This window comes from Typopeltis vanoorti, chromosome 23 (genome assembly GCF_054136105.1).
Source record: "Typopeltis vanoorti isolate ZY-2024b chromosome 23, IOZ_Tvanoo_1.0, whole genome shotgun sequence".
Taxonomy (NCBI): domain Eukaryota; kingdom Metazoa; phylum Arthropoda; class Arachnida; order Uropygi; family Thelyphonidae; genus Typopeltis; species Typopeltis vanoorti.
In genome coordinates this window covers 15,186,222-15,205,950 of record NC_143571.1, presented here as the reverse complement: position 1 = coordinate 15,205,950, position 19,729 = coordinate 15,186,222, and the positions used below count along the sequence as shown (strand labels likewise).

The window sequence follows — 19,729 nt, the reverse complement described above, 5'->3', positions numbered from 1 at the left end:
ACTATTTGTTGCATTTAGACTTACACCCTAAGTTTTTATATTGCTATGTAATTTATGGCCTAGATAGAAAATCTTCAATGAGGCATGTGATATTCTGATATGTTTAATTTAGATTTTTCACTAAATATAAAAAAAATATATATAAACTTCTGCTATAACTGGGTGAGGTAGAAATTCCTGTACTCCAAACAACAATTTAAGGATCAACAGAATACTTGTGTTTTAATATTCCAGTGAGGTCATTGATACAAGTGAATTCATAGTTGAAGAAAGAATAATAGAGCACATGGATCTGTGAACACTATTACTGCTGAAAACCATTGAATTAATATGATCTAAATCCAAAATTATTTTCATAGATAGCATAAGTGCCTATCACCAATCAGCAGTTTGGATATATAAGAGGAAGTTGTTTGCCAATGTAAGTTTCTGATGTTAAAGAATTGGTACTTTACTCATTGGAAAGAGATCTGAAGGAACCACTGTGTATAGTGGTGTGAAAAAGTGATGTTGCCAGCAATACATTTTGTAGTCTTCTAGACCAGTACAGGGATATTAGATGTTGTGAAATTCTTAAGTTCATGGTGCTACCATGATAAAATGGTTTTTGGTGTAGTTGATATCCATGTATAGATGTTTGGGATCACTTAAGGATCAGAGCTAGATAACTGGGAAGAGATCTCCAATTAGACTTTAAGGAATGTAGAGAACAGAATAGGGCTCCTGACATAAGGTGTAGTCTCATTGTCATGTGTTCCACTATTCTGTTGGAAGGTATTTGCTGGATGTTGAACAAAAATGGGCTGACATTTGGGACTTACCCAACCAAATTGTATTCCTTATTGGCTTATACCTGAAACATACATGATGTATAACTCAGTGAAATGCCATTCCAGCTGGAGTATAGCTGAGCATGGTCTCCACTGTGAAATTTCATCTGGGTAAGAGGGTAGCAGCAAAGTCAGTTACTGGAACAGATATAATGGAAGCAGAATTAAAGATGAGTGCTATCACCATAAGAAGTACCATTGGAAAACAAGTTGACCAGGCATAAAAACTTGAAATACCATTCAGACATGATTGGTGTGACTGAGAAGACTAAAACAGGTGAGATGCTGCCAAATAATGAATGTAGGATGTTTTATATTCAGGCAATAATGATTGGAGAAAAGAATAGTGATAGCATTTTTAACACTAAGCAAGAAGATAAACTTCTTAGTTGGCAAGTGATTTCAAATAGTTATGTGGACAAACTTCATAATTGATTTTATTAGTTGATCCTACAGAAAGGTTCTAAAGAACCGAGAGAATTTTTCAAGCCATTAGAGAATGCATCTGACATAAATAAAATGAAAAAAGTAATCCTTGTTGGAGGATTGTTATTTTGCTATATTGTTAGTTTTATAAACAGCAAGGTAGGAATTAATCCAAGGCAAAAATATTTTGGGGAAATTTAAAGAAAAGGGTAAAACTAACAATAAGTACCTCCTAGATTTCTGTTTAGGACATGGAGTCATTGTTTCATTCAAACTTTCATCGACTATTTCTTGTTGATAGTGATATTTCACACTGGTTCATTATAAGAGTTTATGTGATTATTAATAGGAAGTAATCGCCATTTTGTTTGGAGTAGGCAATTGATCGAGTCAGGCATCATAGCCTTCTTACCAAGTTGCCATCTTATGGTATTCCTCCTCTCTGAATGGATTGCAAGATTCCTCTCTGGTTGTGCCTTGCAGGTCATGGTTAGTTTCATTTCATCAGATTTTTCAGTCGATACAGGTGTCCCCCACTCCGGCTCTATGCTTTCATGATCTCTCTCACACATCCTGTTCACAGGTTTGCTGATGATACTACTCTCATTTTATAAACCTTTTAATGCTCATGACGTAGCCAATGGCTTGACACTGATCTTACCATTCTCAAGCAGGGTGGGGATGACATGACAAATTAGTCACCAAAGCACAGTCCTATCTTATTTCCAGGAAGAATGGCCATGCATCACTCTTACTCCCTTTTGACAATATACTGCTTGTAAGTGGAGGTTTAGAAGCTCACATGGTATATTCCAGTAATTGGACCACATTTTTTTAATAAGCTATATTAAACACAATGGATTAATAAAAGACCCGACAAGTTTCGTAAGTCATTTGACTTACATCTTCAGGGGTAACAGGTAACTTAAAGTTTAAAACACAAAGAAAAGGGAAATTATTAGTAATAGTTCACACTATACAGTTGTAGCCGTCTGACTATTCATAAAATTAAAAATCAGAATGCAGATTCAAATCAGTGCTGAAATTTAAATAATGCTGGATGATGCCACGTTCTGTTCATAATGTCTGAGGCCTGACTGAGGTATATTTTTTATTAAAGCTGACCAAACTTGGTGAAGAATTAATCTTGATTTTTATTGCATTGTGTTGGTATTTAAACATGTTTGCAGCTTCTTTAAATTTCCTTATGTAACAGTTTTTTTCTATGTGCGACTTTCTATACCACTTCCACCCGCCACAATGTAATCTGGCAGAAAACAAAGTGGCAGGTGGAAGTGGTATAGAAAGCTGGACCTGATTTGTGGTCTCTTCTGTTTTGCACATCCTTTTGGTGTTCGTTCATGCGAATTTCCCCAGATCTTCCTGTTTGTCCTACGTAGCAGATGCTGCAAGAACAATAAATTTTGTGAACGCCTGGTTTTTTTAAAGGTTGATGAGGAGGTTTCGGGGGATGTAGAAATCTCGAAATTTTTTCCAGTGGCAGAAAGGCTACTTTGTTATATTTGTTAAGTAATTTAGCCATCTTGTCTGTAACATTTTTGATATATGGAAGCATGATAGCGTTTTTGAAATCTTGTTTCTGAGAGATGTTTATAGGAGGTGTGTGGAGGATTTTTTTGATAGTGTTGGTTTCATAACCATTCTTTTGAAAGATCTGTGTTAGATATTCTAATTCTTCATTTCTCTGTTTTTCTGTGCTTGAAATGTTATACGCTCTGTCCCTTAAGGGTTTTTATTAGACCTATTTTTTGCGAAGGGTGATGGTGTGAGGCCGCATTAAGAAAACTATCTGTGTTGGTGGGTTTTCTATATATATATATTGAGAAAGAAAGTTTATTATCCTTTTCATTGACCTACTAGAATGGCTAGAAAAGGCAGTTTCCTAAGTTCTTCTTGTTCTAAAGTAAATTTTATATTATTATGCAAATTATTTAGGTAATCTTTGAAAGCAATGAGTTCATCTGTTGTCCCTGGCCATATGATGAATATATCGTCTGCATAGCGTAACCATATTTTTGGTTTTTTATGATAATTGTTTAAGGCATTATTTTCAAAGTTTTCCATAAATAGGTTAGCTAAAGCCGGAGAGAGGGAAGAGCCCATAGCCAATCCTTCTTTTTGTTGCCAAAATTTGTCTTGATACATGAAAAAAGTATTATTTATACAATATTTATAAAGATTGATGATGTCCAGAGGAAAAAGGTCTTCTAGGAGATTCAGTTTCGTTTCTTGGAACATTTGTAAATAGGCTGATAACATCCAAACTTGCTAAGGTGTCTGAAGGTCCAATATAAATATCTTTTACTTTTTCAATAAAATGTGTACTGTTCTTGATGAAAGAAGATGGTTTTTCTGTATGAGGTAAAATCATGTTGGTGAGATGCTTTGCTAAATTAGAGGTTCGCTACCATCTACTATTGGTCTTAAGGGAATACCTATCTTATGAATTTTTGAAACACCATAAATTCTTGGAACTAATGGGTGTTTTGAATGTAGAGTTCTTTTGAGTTCTTCAGTCCAATTAGGTATCTTTTTGATTAGATCATTCTGATTTTTAATTTTATGAATTGTCAGACAGCTAGAACTGTATAGCATGAACTATTACTAATAATTTCCCTTTTCTTTGTGTTTTAAACTTTAAGTTACCTGTTATCCCTGAAGATGTAAGTCAAACGACTTACGAAACTTGTCGGGTCTTTTATTAATCCATTGTGTTTAATATAGCTTATTAAAAAAATGTGGTCCAATTACTGGAATATACCATGTGAACTTCTAAACCACAGAAACCTCCACTCGCAATTAAACACTTACGGTGAGTGCTTTTGGTATAAAGTTACGCAACTAGAGAAATTACGTATTAAACATCTTAATTTCATCAACCGTCTTATATTCTTAATCCGATGCAGAGATAATGAAATTGTTCCTAAGTTCATACAAATAAAGCCAACAGAATTTACCGAAGAATGGAACTAGCTATTCTGTGAGAAAGGATTGCAGCCACTAGATCTGAATTAGCACAAATAAGCCAGGATACATTTTCTCTACATAGTGAGTTAGCCACATCTCTTCCTTCCAACCTGTGGAACAATATTGACATCATCACATATAACAAGGCTACGGCAATCTCCGATCAGCAGAAGCATACTTTGATCAGAAAATTCAACATACTTCTTCACGAAAAACAAAGAAAACACCTAGATTATGCCAAAGTAGTTATCATCCTTTCTTCAAGAGTCCCATCAAGAGAAGAAAATCTACTCCTAAAAGGTTTTCTTCTTCTGGTTCCCATCTGCCATACGGCCGGGGGAGGGTAGCTATATGCTACCATTCTAGGGAGAAATGATTATGAGCAAGGTGGTTTCCCGTTGCCTTCCTTTCTGTAAGTATTTATGACTGTAACCTGTGTGTTCACGGGGCCGGTTTGCCTGCTTGCGGGATGAAAAACCCCAGATAAACTGGCAGAAAAAAACCCTGCTGCCCACGCCCAAGACCGGCTAACTTGGCTATGGCTGAGGAAGATCCTTAAGCTCCTCACGTCGTGGACGGGAATCGAACCTAGGCCACTCCTTCCCCAGGCATATGGTTGCGAAGCGCAAAGCCACTAGGCTAAGGTTTTAAAAGGTTTTAACTTTGCCTTAATAGCACGTTTCATCCCAAAAATTGACATAATGGCGGCGCAAATAGAAAAAGGAATAAGAAATTTACCTGGTAACACATTAGATCTCATCCACATACAAACCACAGCTTTACTATTGCAAAGTAAATTACCTCAAAGGAATCTTCCTTACACGGAATACACTTCCCTCAAAGAATTAAAATCGGACAAAAATATCGTTATAATCAAAGCAGATAAAGGGAATGCAACAGTAGTTTTAAACTCTGAAGATTATAATAATAAAATAAACTCTTCTTGAAGATTCTAATACCTATAAACCTTTAGACAGAGATCCCACTTGCCACACTCACAATAAAACCAATGATCTAATCAAAAAGATATCTAATTGGACTGAAGAACTCAAAAGAACTCTACATTCAAAAACACCCATTAGTTCCAAGAATTTATGGTATTCCAAAAATTCATAAGATAGGTATTCCCTTAAGACCAATAGTAGATGGTAGCGAACCTCTAATTTAGCAAAGCATCTCACCAACATGATTTTACTTCATACAGAAAAACCATCTTCTTTCATCAAGAACAGTACACATTTTATTGAAAAAGTAAAAGATATTTATATTGGACCTTCAGACACCTTAGCAAGTTTGGATGTTATCAGCCTATTTACAAATGTTCCAAGAAACGAAACTGAATCTCCTAGAAGACCTTTTTCCTCCAGACATCATCAATCTTTATAAACATTGTATAAATAATACTTTTTTCATGTATCAAGACAAATTTTGGCAACAAAAAGAAGGATTGGCTATGGGCTCTTCTCTCTCTCCGGCTTTAACTAACCTATTTATGGAAAACTTTGAAAATAATGCCTTAAACAATTATCATAAAAAACCAAAAATATGGTTACGCTATGCAGACGATATATTCATCATATGGCCAGGGACAACAGATGAACTCATTGCTTTCAAAGATTACCTAAATAATTTGCATAATAATATAAAATTTACTTTAGAACAAGAAGAACTTAGGAAACTGCCTTTTCTAGCCATTCTAGTAGGTCAATGAAAAGGATAATAAACTTTCTTTCTCAATATATATATATAGAAAACCCACCAACACAGATAGTTTTCTTAATGCGGCCTCACACCATCACCCTTCGCAAAAAATAGGTCTAATAAAAACCCTTAAGGGACAGAGCGTATAACATTTCAAGCACAGAAAAACAGAGAAATGAAGAATTAGAATATCTAACACAGATCTTTCAAAAGAATGGTTATGAAACCAACACTATCAAAAAAATCCTCCACACACCTCCTATAAACATCTCTCAGAAACAAGATTTCAAAAACGCTATCATGCTTCCATATATCAAAAATGTTACAGACAAGATGGCTAAATTACTTAAAAAATATAACATCAAAGTAGCCTTTCTGTCGCTGGAAAAAATTTCAAGATTTCTACATCCCCCGTAACCTCCTCATCATCCTTTAAAAAAACCGGGCGTTTACAAAATTTATTGTTCTTGCGGCATCTGCTATGTAGGATAGACATGAAGATCTGGGGAAATTTGCATGAACGAACACCAAAAGGATGTGTAAAACAGAAGAGAACACAAATCAGGTCTAGCTTTCAATACCACTTCCATCTGCCACAATGTACTCTGGCAGAAAACAAACATGTCGTACATAAAACTGTTACATAAGAAAATTTAAAGAAGCTGCATACATGCTTAAAATACCAACACAATGCAATAAAAATCGAGGATTAATTCTCCACCAAGTTTGGTCAGCTTTAATAAAAAAAATATACCTCAGTCAGACCTCGGACATTATGAACGTGAACAACAGAATGTGGCATCATCCAGCATTGTTTAAATTTCAGCACTGCTTTGAATCTGCATTCTGATTTTTAATTTTATGAATAGTCAGATGTCTACAACTGCATAGCATGAACTATTACTAATTATTTCTCTTTTCTTTGTGTTTTAAACTTTAAGTTACCTATTACCTCTTCTGCTACGTTCAAACGGAAATTGACTATTGTTAGTTTTGATGTATTGGGAAGTTGGGAATATAAAACATAAGCATTGTAAATAGCGATATCCATCAAATAGGAAAATATTTTCTTGTAACCTTTGACACATTTTCGCATAATTGGAAAACAAGCAAGTAGTTGGTCTTGCCTATCGACACCGCCCATTCTGCAATTGTATTCAAGAACACATTTAGGTTTTATTACTTTTTCTTCGTCGCCCCTCTTACTTCTCCTTACTTTTTCTGTATCTACCATTTCTTCTTTTGAATGCTTTGTGCTTATCATATAAACATCCTTCTTATCGCGCTAACGTAATGACAAAATTCCTCGACAAGATAAAGTTTTTGATTCGCCTTTTTTTATTTTATATGTCGTCAATTTCTTAGGCATATTCTTGCGATTTTTTCTAACTGTCCTCACAGCATTTGTACTATTTTTTCTCAAGAAATAAAATAATTCTGGTAACAAATACCAATTATCTAAGAATAACCTATATTCTTTTCCTAAAATAGGTTCGGCCAACTGCATGACGACATTTTGAGATGCAGGTGTATCGCTTCCTGGAATTCTGTGCTTTCCTGTATAAAGTTTGAACTTTGAACAATACCCAGAGTCTGATTCACATTGCTTGTAAAATTTTATCCCAAATTGTGCTCGTTTACTAGCAATGAACTGTACATAATTTCGTTGGCCTCTATACTTCATAAGGGATTCGTCAATTACTACATTTTTATCTGGTGTATATAATTGCTGAAACTTATTATTCAGGTAGTCGACTATATTTCGCACTTTACATGTTTTGTCGTCTTTCTTTGTTTCATTATCCACGAAATGAAGAAAATGAGATATAGCCAAGAAGCGTTTACAAGGCATAATTTTTGAATATTTGGGTGTCTCGACCACAGCCCTCTTTGACCAATACATGGCTATATTAGGTTTTTTTACCTGACATAATTATACATAATGCAAAATATGCCTGCAATTCGTCACATGTTATTGGATGCCATTCTTCAATCTTTTTAGTAATTTCCTCATTTATTGCTTGAGCCGCATATCTATTAGTTTCTGTAACTATCATGTCAAAGAAATCATTACAAAGTATTTGTTTCAAAACAGAAAGAGGTGTTGGATTTGCACCAAATCTTAGCAAAGCAATTGCATTGATGCCGGGAATTTCCGTAAATGGTTTTATAATAGGAATATTTTCCTTTTCTTGCTAATTCCATTCATTTTCTGTTACATCGGAATCATCGCTACTAGACGATATCGGTCTCAAACGTTTACGAACATTGCCTCGAACCAAATACTGCTATTGTCACTTGACAAGTCAAAAATGCCAACACTTTGATGATATAAATTTGTCTCGCTGTTTTCATTCAAACTGTCCTCTCTGCTTTTAATATCACTTTCGGCTTACATATTATAAATATTTGCAGACATATTAAGGACGATAATAAATTGCAACACAAACTAGCTAGTGAATAGAGTTTATATGCATATATATTCACTGCCTAACACCCTAAATTCGTTTGAAATTGACGCGAACTTCGTGACGTCTGCAATACGTCAAAATCAATTTTGGTGCAATAAACAAAAGACTTGTCACAGGCGTCTTTGTATGTTAACGGGTTAATAATTTGATCTATCGAGTAGAGTTGAAGATAAACTACATCACTGTGTTCCCTGATGATGACAATTTGATATAGTTGAAATATTAGAAATATGATATTTATTGGTTAATATTAGTCTATGTTGTGATTTCTTTAAATAGTTATGAATAGCCAATGAATACCTTACCTGTACATTGGCTTCAATTGACAAATTTTTCTGTTCATTAGCTATAGTGCCATAAAGATTAACAAAAATGGTTGCTCCTCGCATCCCTCTCAGCGATATAATTGCTGAGAGGGATGTATCTTGGTGTCTCAGAAAAATTAGTCAGTACTTTAAAGAAATATGATCTCTGCACCTCTTTCAAAAACCTTATTTGAAGCTGGTTGTTCTTATCCACTTAAGGATCTTCTGAGAACAGAAATCTTATATTATGATTAAACTGAGATAACTGTCAACATCTGCCTTAGAGAACACAAGAAATGCATCCCACCATGCCTTGGATACCTTGCACAGAATCAAATTTAAAAAACTACTTTGCTTCACTGCAACGAGTATTAACATGACTTTTTAGAATCAATAGCAGATTTTAAAAAATGAACCTAATCTAAATAAATATGGTTCTGTTAAACTTCCCAAGATTTAGGATTAATTCTTTGGCTTCTTGTCCAATAGCCAAAGTTAGAGGGTACTGTTGGCTAACCTTGTTCCATTTATTTATTCCATCTAGTGCATGTTTTGTCTGTTTTATTACAGTTTTAATACTGTATCCCTGATGTCTCTGTGACACAAAATATAGGAACATTGAACTTGTTTAATTATTTCTGTCCTATATTTATCCCATTAAATCTAATTATGACTGAAAGAAATCAGGATTTTAAAAGAAACTAATGTAAATAAACTCTTGTAAATATGATTTTTGAAATGCAAAATATTTTATTGCAACAGAAAAGAATTTTTACACCTGTTTTAATTTTATTATAATATTTAAAATGCCTTTTCAGAGAAACATACTCTATCTTTTATTGAAACATCTGCTCTGGACTCAACCAATGTGGAAGCAGCCTTTCAGCAGATACTAACAGGTGAGTTAAAGTATTTAATAATAGATTCATGTTTTAAATAAATCTCAGGTCAAAATAACTTAGAGCATTATTTGTTTTAGCCAATTGAGAAATTCAAACTAACTTTCACAGTAAGAATAATTCATTGATGATTCTTATTAATTGGATTCTGTAAATAGATCGCTTCAATGTTGAAGCTGACAAAGAGGAAATTTCTTAAAAGAATTTTAAAGAATGGACATTAGGGCTTCTGACCAAATACCCATTCCTTGCCTTCCTGTGGGTATATTATGATTAGGTACATGGTAAATATAGGCTGGAAGTTTGGAGTTGTGTAACCAAGGTGTACTTGTACTGGCTTAAACCACATATGCATTTTGATTGTAAAACATAATTGTGTCATTCTGACTGGAACATCTGATTAATTATAACTATAGCCTATTTGAGTCATCAGAAAAAAAATAGCTATATTATTTCAGATTAAACACAAAGTTGAGCTTTTCAAGAGGTAGGCATTTTCATCTAATAATATTGGATAATTTCATACTGAAAATTTGGACAACATGATTTATATTGTCATTGGTCCCACTGAATGTATTAATGAAGGTTTTTTTTTTGTGTGTGTGTGTTTGTGTGTGTCATAAGAAAGGATAACTGTCATAAACGAAAATTTGTATCCCAAACATAAAGTTCAGTTGAAGGTGAGTTAGCTAGTTTCATGGAGAGGTGGAAATTTCTTTAATAGGAGAATATTCAAGTCACAGAAATTGTCTTCTTGGTCTTAGTTGTTTGTTATATATATTCAGCTATCTGCTGCCTGTTCCCAGAAAAATGGTAATAATAGTGCTACTGTTTTTTGCTCTGCATGTGAACTAATTACTAACACAATGTTTGAACATAGTCACATGTAAAACACATTTAAAAATATGTCTGATTTTACATTATTGCGGGCATATCTTCAAGGAAGGTTTATGATAGAAGTGTACACAGAATTTGAAATGGTCATCTTTTTCAACCTAGATCAGTTTATTGCTGGATAGTTCCTCTCCTTCCCATCCCTAATTTGCTCCATTCTCTTCAGCTTTCCCATTCATTGCATTTCATTTTACAATCTCTTCCTTGTCTCTTGCTATACCTGTTGCCATCCATAGATCTCCATTTTGTTAATAATGTAGGCCATTGTATTGTATTTTATGATGTTTGATATCCTTGCACCTGTTCTTGATCTTTTCAAATTGGGGGAGGGGTATATACTAGGTGTTACACTGACCATATTCTTTTGTCATTCTTCTCTGGATAACTTTCAATTTGTGAACCATATCTTTAATTAAAATCCAGGTTTCACTGATATATGAGTAACTACAGATGAGACATTGATTGAAAGATTTCTTCTTTAGGCTAATTGGAATATTATCCTTGAAGACATCTTCATCCTCCCAAAAGAGCCATCCAACCTAATTTATCCATTATTTCTTCTATTTGTCCAACTTTGATTTTTATGATTTGTAACAGATTAAAAATCTGGATATGTGAGGTAGGTTCCAAACGTTTCTGGCCTGACATACAAAATTCATGCCAATTTTAAAACACCATGTGTAACCATCTATGGGGAGGTTAGTGTACCAGTTTCAATTCTCTACCTTCTTCATTCAGTTGGAGGCACTCATTTGACTAACACATGGCACATTAAGTGGCTGTAATATTAAAAATTGAGTACCACCCTGTGATGAAGTTCTTCACCAAAGAAGGGCTTTCTCCAAGTGCTATTAAACAGCAATTGGATAGTGTTTATGGGGAAGCTTCTCCTTCATATTCCACCATAAAAGAATTGGGCTAAACAGGTTTGCCTAAGAAGAGGAAAGCATCGAAGATGATCAGCCTGTGGAAGCGATGACTGAAAAATGTCTCTTGTTGAGGAGGAACTGCTCAATGATATACGGCTGAAGCTCAAAGAAATCTCAGCAAGGTTGGGGCTTTCCTCTAACAACCATCTTTCACATCATTCACGAAAAGCTTCACACGATGAAGGTCAGTACAAGGTGCGTAACCCATCTTCTCTCTTCAATTCAGGAGCATCGTGTGATCTGTATCCATGAGTTTTAGAGCTTTGCCAAAGGAATCAAAGAGAAGTGCCAGAATCCATTGTCACCAGGGATGAAACCATGGTCTTTTTTTATTATTCTCTTTCTAAAAGGGAATCCAAAGGAGTGGTGCAAACCAGGCGAAACACAGCGGAAAAAAAAACCAAAGTCACTCAGTCCACCGAGAAGATCATGCCAACAGTCTTTTGGGATTGCCAGGGAATTCTCTTGATTGACTTCAAGGAAAGAAATACCACCGTGAATACAGAATATTATGCTTCACTCCTGCATAAACTGCGTGATGACACAAAGGAGAAGAGACGAGGAATGCCAAGTCATTGTGTTTGCCTTCTTCACGACAGTGTTCCAGTCCATGTGGCTGTGATTGTGAAGGACTGTGGCTTCCAGAAGATTGAACACCCACCCACCCACCCTGCCTAGATCTAGAACCCAGTGACTACTATCTCTTCTCAAAACTGAAGAAAGACCTTTGAGGAAGAAAAGACGCAGTTTTGGGCCATTTTGCAGACAAAAGTACAGACTACTTTTTCACAGGCATAGAAATCTTAAATCAAAGATGTGAAAGTGTGTTTGCTTTACTTTCATTGAACCTTATCTTTAACTCAGTTTGACTTGAGTTTCACTTCATCTAGTTCCTTTAATTTTATTTCTAGATCATCTCCCAAGAGAACTATCATGAGCATAAAAACAGAATGAGTTGAAAAATCTCAATTAATTTTAACTCTTCCATTCTTCCAATTCACTTCATGAGAAACTTTAGGTGAATGTAAAGAGTTTGGGATATATCTCCCCGTCTTATTCACCTGTTTATTAGAAATGCTTGACTTTCCTTATGCAATTTTAATGACAGGTGGCATGCGTGTGTGTGTGTGTGTGTGTGTGTGTGTGTGTGTGTGTGTGTGTGTGTGTGTGTGTGTGTGTGTGTGTGTTATATCTATGTAGGATTTTTCTGTACCCTATTGTAACAGTAATTCTAGAATAGCCAAGAAGTTTTAATGGTATCAAATGCTTTTTCAGAGTTCGTAGTCTAAATGTTTTTTTATGAATATGAATCGTGTTGTACTGTAATTAGGCCTAAACCCTACTTGCTTCTGTGATTGCTTATACTTAACTAATTCATTGTTTTATTTCTTTTGGAAATGTTTTGTATACTGTTAGTAATAAACTAATTGGCATCTAATCTTTTCATTTGGAAATAATTATTAATGCATTGTTTCATGCACCAGGGATTGTTTTTTTCCAAGTTATAAAAGTGTAAAGAGTTTGCCAAGTAGTTAACTATTTGTTCTCCAAATTCCAATAATTCCACTTGAATCTCATCTCCTCTAGAAGGCCTTCCTGCTTCATTGCTTTCACACTGTCTCAACCTCTTCTCTCATTACTTATTTTTCTGTCATATTTCATGTCATTCTTTTTCTGATTGTTTTGCATATTTCTGAGTATTTTGTTGAATTTTATAGTAACGCCTCTTTATTTTTCTGTATTTAATAAATCAAAAGTTTCTCGTGTTCCGATAATTTCGTGAGACATAACCTGTCTATTTCATTGGAAATATTAATTATAGTAATTCTTAGTTTTTGATCAATTTGTTTTCTCCCTCTTAATTCAGATAATAAAATCAGAGTATTCTCTTTTAAGCAACTTTCATATTAGCTTCTTTCAAGTTTTAATTTTTCTTAATTTACTGTATGGAACTTCTAATTAGTTTTAATATTTTCTTTTTCATTTTTTATTAGTTATAATTTTAGATCTGAATCATTCTCTGATTCTTTCCTGCATTAAACTTGTGAAATTGTGTTTACCATTGAGTTATGAGCAGGATAAAAATTAGTATCAGAAAAAATGTGTGAAATTTTCAGAAAGAATTGAATTCAGATGGGAACTGCAGACACAAACATTATTGAGGAAAAAGTCTTTGAAATCATATTTTACATTTACTTTAAAGTAAATGTAAAATATGAAGATGCAGTCCAAAATAAAAAAAAAAGTTCTTGGAATGTGCTCTTAAGTAATATATATGGGGAAATGTATATAACTTCTGTTATTTTTATGCATTCTGTGCTCTTCTGGTTTTTCTAATAGCTATAATATCTTTCTTTGATCATCTGGTCTTATGTTGCCTAATCTGCTAATTTAGCATCTGGACTAATTTCTTGTTCCATAAAATTAGTGTTTATTCTGTTATGTATTTTCATATTTTGTTATTGGTACTGATTAGCCGAAATGGATTGCTTAGACAGACATCAGAGGACTGACTCCTTCACATAGCCTATAAGAAATGTAGAGAACTAAATGGAGGCTTCTGATACAATATCCAATCATTACCTTATGTTGCTTCCCATTAGTGGGGATGTATCTACTGGATACTAATAAAGCTAAGATGAGTTAGCAGTTGGGAACTTTGCTGAACATTAGATTAAAACCACATGCACACACTAATGATGGTATGATCATGTCATGCCGACTGGGATATTGTCCAGTTAAATAAGGTCCACATTCTCATTAGGGAACAAGTAGGGAAAAGTCTGCCGCTGGAACAACCTCACTCATGGCAGTGAAGATAAGTATCATCAACATAAGAATCAATGAATAAGAAGTAGAGCTAGCATATGAATTATGGGCATATCATGCCAACATAAATGGTGTTACTGAGGGGGGGGGGGATTATTCTAAATAACAAGCAATAGGGATTGGGAGGAGAAGCAATTATGGTGTTCAATGCCGTTCAAGAAGTTCAAAAACATACTTCTTGAATGGCAAGCATTTTGAAGTAGTGGTGATCTTGTCAAAGCATTAAAGACGTTTTTTTTAGAGAGAGAATAGCTGACATAAAGGAAAAACCAGTTCTTGTTGAAGTCCTGACAGAAAGGTTTTTGTGAAACTTGAAAAAAAAATCAGCAAAGTTTATACTGATCAAGGTCATGCTAAATTCAGAATATGTATGTATAAATCATTATTAACACTATCTTCCAAAAAGAAGATGTGCATAAATTCTTGGAGTCTGTAACTCATTTAGTATTGCTGATGCCCTTTATTTGGAAAGACCTGGGTTTGAATCTTATATAGGACTCAAAGAGGCTTTATAAAAATTTTCACTGAGAGTGAGTTAGCCAGTCTCATATTGAGGCAGCAGGGTTTATCATCCTGCAGACTAGCAAGAACACCACAAATAAAGCACTTACCTCATAGCCTGGAGAGATAAGTTTGTTATTGTTGTTAGTGATATTTTCAGATTTGTTCAGAATGACTATATAGAAAATTTGAAATTGGAAGTCATTATAGTTTAGTTTTGAACAGGATAAGGGTGTCTACATTGGACCTCCCTAGTTTCATCATGTTACTATTACTTAAGTGTATGGACCACAGGCTTAAATTAACCAAGCAAAACAAATTAAAATTGAATAAGTAAAAATTATTAAAATAAAATGAATACTTAAAAAAAAAAAAAAAAAAAAAAAAAAAAAAATAGTGGCAGAATGTTCATGGAATGAACATTCTGCCACTATTTTAATTTGTAGCGACAGAATGACGAGTAATAAGAGGGGGTGAAGTGAACAACAATATGGTTTTATTGCTTCCACCTTCCCTTGCTGTTTTGTCAGATTTGAAGTGAACATGTGTTATCCACATGACCACATTTCAACCAATTGCTTGTTGTTTATTGCTTTTTATTGTTGAAGGTTTTCTTCCTTCAACCAAGGCTCAATATATCTTCAGAAGTGCTAAGTAATACTTAGACAAAATGTGTTGTGAGTTAACTCCAGTATTTATATATTTTTCAGAAACCACGCGAAAAGCAAGCTGACAATTGAATTGAAATGCTAACTCTCTTCAACCGAATTCCAATAATATGTGAAACTGTCATAACAGCATTCACTATATATATATATATATATATATATATATATATATCTTAGTTTTAACACATTTACGAATTTTAACACTTTCAGTTGAATTTTATTGCTGCTGAGCGAACTCGCACAATCTAATTAATAACAGTAGTTTTTAGTTAGATACTGTGTTTGCCGGTGCAACATATGGTTTTGCTTAAGTATATATACAGCATAGTTTCTGTATGAAGGGACGTGATTTATTGATTAGTGTCATTTTTATCCAGGTTGTCTCTAATTGCACTATTTGTTGAGAAATATATTACACAGACTGCTTATACCTTATTCACTGACATAATAAAAGTACTTTTTTTTTTTGCCTCTGCAATATAGTGGCTGTTGGGGGAAGGCGTGTTGTTTACCACGGGAGCAAGTTACTATCGCCCTGCTCTGAATGTGTTTCAGTTGTTTTTCATTTGCGAGGTATATGCGAAACTTTTTAATTTCTTTTTTTGAAAAATAAAATCAGGGCCGAGAGTTATATGCGAGTAAGTACGATATTTCAATTATGGATAAGTACATTGGTACCTTCTTTAAACAGAAAAATATCTAGGATGACAGTGACAATACAAAACAAGTTTGTAATGACAGTTTGTGTGTAGTTTCTGAAGAGAAAGAGATCTGTAACGAATCCACAGAAACACAGAATTCCCATCTGTTGCAATGCGATAATATTAATATGCTTAACGAAAGGAAAGATTTGCTGACTTGCTGGACACTCGACCAGTGGATCGCATTCAAAAGTAAATACAATTGGTGCATGAAACTACCCCAAATTTGGGAGACTTACATTATGAGACTTACACTTCAGCCCAACTGCCAAGACTACCAAATTAGCCCGCAAGAGGGCACCATTAGGACTTTAGGAACAATATTAGTTTCTTGCTTTCTTCCTCATTTGCTTTGTGTTAGCCTGCGTGCACATACCATATTTTTATGTTCCTGAAGATGGCAATGTGACGTTGCCAAAATATAGAAGTTATTCATTAAAGTTACCTTTAATTAATATACTTTATATGCGTTGTTAATTCCGTAAACTAATTACCAGTTATGTCTGACCAACGTATAAGCCTTGCTACTAGAATCGTAAATACAATTGGTTAGTTTGTAGGAACATTTTTCTGTTTGTGACTTTTCTCCCTTTACAGTAATTATGCCTACATTATTGTGCTATTATTCAACAATTGTTTATAGTTTTGAATGTGTATATAATGTCAATATCAACAGTCACCTGATTACAAACACGTGATGAAAGGGATGGGGAGGTTTGGAGCCTCCCCAGATAGTATTCAAAAGGTGAATACAATTGGTTATTTTGTATAGGGCCCCAAAACTTATTAGTTTAGAATTTAACCACTGGGAAAGGGTTTGTGTCCACCTCAAAACTCTGAAACAGAATTTGGAAGCATTTTCCGAATAACTTTTTATAAGAAATTTCTGTGATTTCACGATAGGCTTGCAGTCACGAGAACGACCTTTCGTTATCGAAAAAAGAGCAGCTAATTGAGCTTTCGAGTGACAGTGGGCTTAAAATGCAATTCCGTGATCGTGGTTTGGCTCGATTCTGGATCTCGCCTTCAGTGAGAAGTGAATTTCCCGAATTATTTGAAGTCGTCGAAAATCGTCATGCAGTTTTCTACAACCTATCTTTGCGAGAAACGATTTTCATCGCTCCTTCAAATAAAAACAAAATACAGAAATCCGTCTTAGTGTGTGTGCCGATCTTCGACTGAAGTTGACCAATATTGAGCCAGATACCCAGCAACTCTGCAAGGTCGAGGAGCTCATCCATCTCATTAAAAGTAAATAGTAATTATTATTATATAATTATATCATTTTATTTATTTAATAAAAATTAAAACTTTGTTTTAATTTTTTATCTATATATCCGGCCTGGTTGACTGACTCTCCAGCCAAAAGGCTGCAAGTTCGAATCCCGCCATGGGCATGGATGTTGGTGATTGTCTGAAAATACTAGTGGTAGTGGTCGGCAGTTGATGATGATGATTGTACTTGTGGTTGGTGAAGACGGAGAGTTGTAGAGTGTCCAGGTGCCCTTCCTCGATATGTCTTTGGACTACCTGAAGGTGTTATGTAATAATAATATCGACAAGCTTTATATGTTCATTGTGCATCACATAGTTTGAATTTGACACTTGGAAATGCTATGTCTGTGACAAATAACAAATTGCATTGGTATAATTGAAAAGGTACACAATTTCTTCAATACCCCTAAAAGACAGGATGTCCTTGTTGCTTATAATATTAATATCTTTTAAGTTTTATAATATCTTTATTTAGCTTGCAAAAAATATTTGTGTGCACCTTTACCATTGTCTAAAATAATGCAAAAATCTGACAGTGACCTCTTAATTGCCCTAAATTTTGTTGAAGATGTTGTGGCTCAATTAAATACCGTTTGTGAAACACCAGTTCTTCATTTAAAGATATTTACGATGAAGCATGTATAAAAGCCAATAATTTTAATATTGACATTAAAAAGCCAAGGACTTCAAAACAAACATTAAGATCCAATCTTCCAGCCGATTCTGTAGAAGAGTATTTCAGGAGAATTATTTCATTCCATTTATTGACCAAATATTGTTAACTTCGTGAATGTTTCACTCAGCACCGCAACATTTTGAAATATATTTTTTCTCTTCTACCAAATGGAAAAGATGCTCCAACGACAAGTGCAATGGAAGATTTTCATCAATTGTGTGAATTTTATGCCGGTGATTTGCCTTATACAAATCCAGCAATTTTGAACGCCAAATTCAAGTTGTCTTATAAGAAATTTGAAAAACCGTTTGCAATAGCTCCATGCAAAAATGCCGTTGATGCAGTTTCAAAGTGTGACAAAATGATATATCCTAACATCTATAACTTATTAAAAATATTTGCAACTCTTCTGGTAACAACATGCGTCAGTGAAAGGTCATTTCCTAACTTACGCCTTTTAAAAACCTATTTAAGATCTACCATGACACAATCATGATTGAACGGACTGGCTTTGCTGTATATATATACACACAGAGAGAGATTATTGTAACCACTACTGAAATAATTCAAGAGCTTTGTGAAAAGAAAACTAGATTTTATTCTTTAAATAAATTTTTATAATCACCTAATGAATTTTAGTTGAATGGATAAAAATATTTTTAATGCAAATTTATTGTATTAAAAATATTTTTATCAGTTTAACTCGCCCCCCCCCCCCAACCTTCTGTCCACTGTTTTGACTGCTGTTTGGATTCAAGTGTGTACTGGTGAATCCAAGTCTCATCCATAGTAATAAATCAATGCACAAAATCAGTTTTATTCTTCTTAAAATGCTCCAAGCACTGTTCAGAGATTATCATGCGAGTGCATTTTTGATCTGCACGGCACCCATCTTGGGCCAAGCTTTTTCATTTGCAATTCTTCATGCAAAATGTATTGTACATGTTCTGTTGAAATGCCTATAGTCTCAGCAATTTCATGCACTTTGACTTGCCGGTCATCCAATATCATATCGTGCACTCGATCAATGATTTTTGGTGTTATTACACTTTTTGGACATACTTCACGTGGATTATCTTCAAGGCTTGTACAGCCATGTTTAAACTCGGCAGCCCATTTCTTAATTGTCAAAAACAAAGGAGAAGAGTTGTCCATAAACTTTTATGAACTTCTTTTGGCGTTAAACCTTTTTTTATAAAGAATTTTATAACTGCACAATACTAAATTTTATCCATTTCAAGGGATACAGACAACACTTTGGCTTCTGACAGCTGTATAAAAAAAAAACTACTTGATGGAATGACTTGCAATTTCGCATCAATGCTTATGACAGATGTACCAACTTAGAAAAAAAAATCTTGCCGATAGTGTTGCCATTTATGGTTGAGGATGAGAACTTTTCATGCCACCCACGTATATACAGGGTGTTCTTTTGTTTATTTGGTATATGAAATTTTGAAAAAAAAAAAAAAAAATGGAGCACCTTTCAGGATTGAACTGTAAACTCAGATATATAAACATTATTAGAAAAGGACTCATATAAGAAATGAATATTGGTTTATTCACATCACTAGATGCAAGGATAGAAAAATTAAGGCCTTTCTAACCAATCCTATACAAGAATTCTTGAAAGAAA

At 34.2% G+C, this 19,729-nt stretch overlaps 1 protein-coding gene across 1 annotated transcript in view; it reads left to right on the top strand.

Annotated features, from left to right (window-relative positions):
- Positions 1 to 19,729, top strand: part of LOC150093644 (ras-related protein Rab-11B-like) — a 111,170-nt gene that overhangs the window by 81,955 nt on the left and 9,486 nt on the right. The window contains exon 3 of the mRNA XM_090413239.1: positions 9,526 to 9,620. Within this exon, the coding sequence (XP_090269365.1) occupies positions 9,526 to 9,620 (95 nt within the window). The remainder of the gene's footprint in view (positions 1 to 9,525; positions 9,621 to 19,729) is intronic.